The sequence below is a fragment of the Tachysurus fulvidraco genome, chromosome 18 (genome assembly GCF_022655615.1).
Source record: "Tachysurus fulvidraco isolate hzauxx_2018 chromosome 18, HZAU_PFXX_2.0, whole genome shotgun sequence".
Taxonomy (NCBI): Eukaryota; Metazoa; Chordata; class Actinopteri; order Siluriformes; family Bagridae; genus Tachysurus; species Tachysurus fulvidraco.
The window spans coordinates 3,839,381-3,845,958 of record NC_062535.1 but is presented as its reverse complement, the minus strand read 5'-3'; the positions used below and the strand labels follow the sequence as shown (position 1 = coordinate 3,845,958).

Sequence of the window (6,578 nt, the reverse complement as noted above, 5' to 3'; positions counted from 1 at the left end):
ATTCAGTATTAAAGAAAATAAAAAAAAATCGACAAAAAAATAACATGAAATCAGATTTACCATGACCGGCATTAGAGAGACCACCAACCACTGATTAAAAATGACATGTAATGTATACATATAAGATATATTTCTGGAAAATATTTTATAAAAATTTTATCATCAATGTGTGTGTTAGTTGTGTCAGGATCTAGTTTGGACTTTTTGCCATGTGTTTTTTTGTGTTCACGTGTCTGCCCCACTCAGTGGTTACCATGTTCGTCACCCGAGAAGTTCGGATGAGCGGTAGAAAATGAATGAGTGAGTGAGTGTCTGCCCCACTTTGTCTTATTCCTTCCTGCCTCAGCACACCTGATACTTATGTGTCTAATTGTCTTTACTATTTAATCCTTGTCTCTGTTTCATCTTTGTATTGTCTTTGTGTGTGTTGTGTTTTTATGTTGTGTTTAATCAATCGTGTTTTTAGGTCTGAATTTGTATCACAAAGATACCCCTGTTTTCTGACAAGTTGCATTTTCTGTATGTATGACAATATGATTTAATTTGCTCATTTAAGCTGATATAAGCTGAAATATTAGATAGCTGTTAAACTTTAACTATGAAGAAAAAAGAAATCTGTGTAAACCAAACACATTGAAATGCAATACAAGTAAATGCTTTCACCCTAATTCCCTAAAATACCGATATTATTATAGAAATCTGCATGAATAACATAATTATTGGGAAAAATGAAAGAAGCATGTGTGACACGGAGTTTACATACAGTATAGGAAAGGATTCATTTAATCCCTATGTGGATTCACTCATGCTCTTTAATCAATATGTTTGAGTGAATGTGTTTGATTAGGAAGTTTATAGATGTTTAAGACAAACACAAAAGACAGGAAAAAAATGACTAATCTTCATAGGTAGAGCAGATAAAGTTGAGTGTTTGGCTCTGATGCAGGCTGATCCACTTCTGCTCTCCTCCAGACTGCACTGCTCCTGTTCTCCCCTCATGACTGCAGTCTTCAGACCCTGTCCCGTTACCTGGAGCCCAGTTCTGGTAGCAGATCATCTCTCCAGTCACCCAGTACCAGAAGCCCAGAGCGCAGGTGTGACGCAGGCCGAGCCACACGTGTTCAGTGGAGGCGTTTTGAGTCACTTCCTTCACCCAGAGCTGCATCTCCTCAGAGCGAACTGAGACCAGGTCATGATGATGGTTCCTGCAGTATATCAGAGCTTCTTTCCAGGTCTTATTCTCCTTAATCAGGATCAGTTTATCTGAATATACCAGGGAATAACAATTGTACCAGAAATAAACAGTCCAACATGTTCACAGTCTACAATTTGTACAGTATGAAGGTCTGCAGTCAGTGTTTTATATCAGAGGGACATTCTTTAAAATAAATACAACTAAAAAGTGTTGAGTGTAATGTAACTCACTCTCATGGCAGATGAACGGGAGTTTTTCTTTGCAGTTCACATCAGTCCAGTAACGTTGATCAGACTCAGACACTGCAGCACAGATCAAACTTCCACTGGGTTTGTCAGATCTCCAGTATCTGAATGTGGAGTTTCTCTGATCTGACCACTTCCAGGAGTCATTAAACAGACCGATCCAAAAACCTGAAATTTTAGCCACACTCCAGATCTCGTCATTCTCAGTTTGGTTCCTCACACTGACCAGGTCAGTGTATTTCTCTCTGCAGTAGGTCTGAGCATCGTACCAGCTCTTTTGGTCACTAATATATACATATTTATTAGTGTTTGTTTTTTTTTCTAAAAAAAAAACAAAAAACATATATATATATATATATTAGATTTTGCATCTTTAAATAAAAATGAGATTAAGAACAAAAATCCAGAAAATCAACTAATAATAAAATAATAATAATAATAATAATAATAATAATAATAATAATAATAATAATAATAATAATAATAATAATAATAATAAATTGATCCTTCAATTTAGATTTTAATTATCACTACTGTAACATTATTAAATTTATTACTTTTTATTAACATCTCTTACCTTCATAACATACAAAAGGAAACAAGTTTTCACATCGGTTATCATTCCATTGACTGCCCTGATAAAACTCCACGCAGAACTCAACTCCATTAAAGTTGTCTGGCTGTCCACTGAACCAGTTTCTGTAGGTGTCTCCGTCTCTGTAGAAAGTTTGGTCTTCCAGAGACCACAGCCATCTCCCAGGTCCCGCTCTCTGTAGACCAATCCAAGCTTTCTTTGCATTTTCCTTCATCAGTGTGTGATTCAGGTTCTTCATCTCTCCCATGTTGCTGATGGTTGCCAGATCAGTGTATTTCTCTCTGCAGTAAGTCTGAGCTTCACTCCAGGTTTTATACTCATTCACAAAGTGATAGCGATGAGGAACATATGCTCCTGTACCACATTTTACTGTGAAAAACATATTAATGTATTGATGCTGCATTAAAAAAACTTAATGAATACAAATTTCATAAACATGCATGTATATAGTGTTCTTATAAATAAACACACAAATTAAATCATCACCACAAACTTATATCATTGGATCAAAATATGGATCAAACACAAAATCATGACACATTCTTTAACAGCTTTTTGAACAAAAATCAATATATTTTTTTCTTAAGAGCTGAGCTGAAATGATCACACTGTCTGTAAACACAAATACACACAACTTATAGTGCACACAACACTGACCTGAGAAGACCAGGATAATAAAACACCATTCATGACTCATGTCTGTAAATAAAAGTAAATAAATGAATAAATGAACAAGTGAGTAAGTAAAGAAAGATTTTAAATTTAGATATGATATTGGTTTGTCATTATTGAAATAAACATCATGTTTGTTGTCTCAAGCTTCATATCTGACCCGTCGCTCGTGCTTTCATGACAGAAACAACTTCCTGTTTAGTGGCAGGATCCCAGATCCCATTTATTAAACATTACAGTTTACATTACAGTTAAAGGTGATAGGCTCAGTGTTTTGTGACCACTGGAGCAACAGTAACGTGTCACAAAGTGGCATGATGCTGAAAAGGGGTGTGGTTTAAATGTCTACATCATCACAAGGATACTGGATATTGTGGTACATCATCTAGTCATATGAACTCGACTCCTTCCCTGCAGCACACTGACCTTTACCTTGTGACACCTTTACATTTCATTTACTTTTTTTGATTTGTCTTCTCTTTAACCAAATCTATGTTGATTTTTTCATGATGCTGTCAAAACATCAGAAATGCTGCAAAAATTGCACATATTTTATTCTGAATATCAGCAGACAACAACACACAGTCACATGGTAAAAGGTTCAGATATCAGGATAATGTAGTGATCACAAGGGAAGAATCTGTCAAGCCCTAGTTTAGAGTTAATTTAACTCCTAGTCTAGAGATAAACAATAACCTATAAACTATGGTGGAGAATCACCCAAGTCTCTCCTCCCCATCTTACACCTTTCTGCTAAACCTACAGTGTGTCTAAACAAATGCCTCTATTTATGACAATAAAAATCACAGAGAGAGAGAGAGAGAGAGAGAGAGAGAGAGAGAGAGAGAGAGAGAGAGAGAGAGAGAGAGAGAGAGAGAGAGAGAGAAACAAGATAACTGAAATCTGACAATTTGGTGAAAAAAAATTCTAACAACATTTCACTATAAAAGTATAAAGTATATAATAAACTCAGCTACAAACATGTAAACAAGTACAATATTCATACCTGGAATGTTTCGCATGGACTTTAGTGGTGTAGCGAATAGTAGAAAAGCTCCCAGGTCGTGTGTTGTGAGTTTGTTAATGCTTATTCTGTTCTTCTTCTTCTCACCTTCTGCTTCTGACCTGCACAGACATCACATTATATCCCTGTCCTCTTTCATCTACCCCTCCCACCCTTTTGCTTTGTGGATTCATTTTAATTTCAGGAAAAACATCCGATCTGCCTGTGCTTTTAAAATAGGAAGCATCAACCACTCTGCATGAGGACACCGAAATTTAATAACAAACTAATAAATGTCCAGAGACGACCACTAAGTTTTTACATTTTTACATTATTTTTATTTGTCCATTGAATGTTATTAAAGTGATTTTGGGAGAATGATGATTATAATGATGACATCACTGTGTATGTGTTTTGTCGTCCTCCTATATTTCCTCTTAGCTCATTTCCATACTGGCCTTGAACAGATATTATCTCAGTATCAGCTGTGTTACAGGTTCAGACCTGTGAGTTTCTGAGGTTCAAACAGCAACAGGAAGTTCACTGTGCTTTGCATTTTGGGTCGTGTGAAGGGTTTATTTGACTGAAGCGCAGCTAGCTTTGTGTGTGTGTGTGTGTGTGTGTGTGTGTGTGTGTGTGTGTGTGTGTGTGTGTGTGTGTGTGTGTGTGTGTGTGTGTGTTTAGGAACAGGAGGCTTTGTAAACATATTGTAGGGCTCTTAGAGAGATGGAACACAGAAGAAGATGCACAGAGACTGTATTAAGCTTAACAGTGAGGTGGTATTTATTTCCTCATCAACTTAGTGCAGTACAGAAATTAAAGAAACAGAAAGAATAAATAGTTCCTTCCTTTAAATGGCCGTAGGGACGTTTGGGCAGAGACCCAGGCTCCAAAACTAGGCAGCAAGAAGGGGACGGCAGGACAAAGGTGACGCAGCCCTCTCCAGGAACGTAGAAAAGTCTCAGCTGGATGTGACTGAAAAAGAATGTGAGAGAGACAACAAGCATTATTTCCGTTTGGCACGCACATTTTCCCCCTAAAGCCGCTGAGCTTGGTTCCTGCTGTGCTTTCCTCCTGGAGGTTGAATGCTCCAGCGGCGCTCCTGATTGGCCCGTGATTTTCGGCGGGAGTTTTGGCCGCTCCGCCCCGCTCTCACGCCCCGCAGCGCTGGCTAAGTGCTGAAGTTCGGGAGCTCGCGCTTAGCGCCGCTGGCCAATGTGCTGAACCGCCGCCTTTTACACTCTCCCGCTTCTTGGCTGCCGATGCAGTGGGCGAAGAGTGAATTTTCCTCCGTGCATTTGCGGCGGTGCACGTGCCGACGTCACAATATATTTGCCAAAAATCCACAGCTGATCCGAGACAGCGGAAATAACACGATGCAGCATCTTTGCTTTAATCTGTTTGTCATAGTAACACAATATGGCGCAGAGCTACACTACCCATCAACCCCTGTATCACATGATCTTTCCATACATTCACTCATCACTCTCACTTCTTTCCTATTTCTCCTTAATTAGCACTACTTAGGTTCCAGTTTCCAATCGTGACTGACTGACCTTCATAGGTAGAGCAGATGAAGTTGCAGGCTGATCCACTTCTGCTCTCCTCCAGACTGCACTGCTCCGCTTCTCTCCTCGCTGGTCATGATGGTGGTTCCTGCTGTATCTCAGAGGGTCTTTCCAGGTCAGATGCTTCATCAGGATCAGTGTATCTGGTAACACAAGTAGAGAATTAGTGGATGAACAGATTCACCACATGGACAGGAAAGTAAATAGAAAGAAGTCAAATAAATGGTGATTAATTGTAAGTCACTATATTCACTATTGTTCTCTGAGTACATTCTCAGTTTGTTTCCTCACACTGATCAGGTCGGTGTGTTTCTCTCTGCAGTAGATCTGAGCTTCATACCAGCTTATTTGTCTAAAAACAAGACATACAACAGTGACTATCTTAACGTATTTAAACTTCTGCTTGTATTGAACATTTTAAGTAATTGATTAACTTAAAAGTAAATATGATTATAATAAGTGTTAAGTAATGTTGTATAATGTGTCTAGATTAATACTCCACCTCTGTGTACTTCTGGACATTTCTGTTGTAGAGACACACACTGCGAGGGCAACACACAGAGACACTGAAGCAGAGATCTTTTTAGTTTTATTTACAAAATTGCAGTGCAAAAAAAAGAAGAGAGTCTTTGTAAGAGTGAAGGAAATAGTAAAAAAGTAAAAGTGAACACAGGATGCTGGCGAGTCGCAGTGTGATCTGGGAGCGGTGTCTCTTCTTTACAGGAGAGACATACATGTGTGTTAATACACGAGCTGGACGACTCCTTACCTCTTCTGGAGCGATCAGGGTGAATAGTTGCAGTCAGCGCTCTGATTGGTTTTGTTGCGCTTTGGCCGCTCTTCCTCGCAGCCATGTGCTCCTCTTCATCGACTCAAAGATGGTTACGATGTGTGTTTGTGAGTATATACAGTGTTATAATGCCATACTGTGTGTGTTAACTAATCAGCACTCATAATAGTATTTTGTGTTGGTGGTGTAACACATTGGGTCTCATTATTTTCTTGTAATTATTTTGAAAATTAGGGACAAAATCTGTTCTTCTGGGTTTAAACTTCAGGACAGGGTTAATGTTGAACTGTTGACTGAACCAGAGTTGTGTATGAAATTAATTTCCCTCACGGAGCATAAAATAATGAACAAGACAAGAATACGGGAAATTCTACTCAGTGAAAGTGGTTTTAGTTTGTTACTGAACAAATCATGTTATGACCAAAGTGACAACTTTACACACACCATACACACTCTTCATGTTTGTGTGTGTGTGTGTGATGTGGAACACAAAACACAGATACACTGAAG

The 6,578-nt window shown here is 38.5% G+C and overlaps 1 protein-coding gene across 1 annotated transcript; it reads right to left on the bottom strand.

Annotated features, from left to right (window-relative positions):
- On the bottom strand, positions 1 to 1,741 carry LOC125139484 (C-type mannose receptor 2-like; the record flags this gene model as incomplete). Its single annotated transcript, XM_047803671.1, has 2 exons — positions 1 to 1,263; positions 1,426 to 1,741. Coding segments are annotated over 2 exons (684 nt in total), but the record flags the coding sequence as incomplete, so codon positions are not given.
- Between the last annotated feature and the right edge of the window lie 4,837 nt (positions 1,742 to 6,578).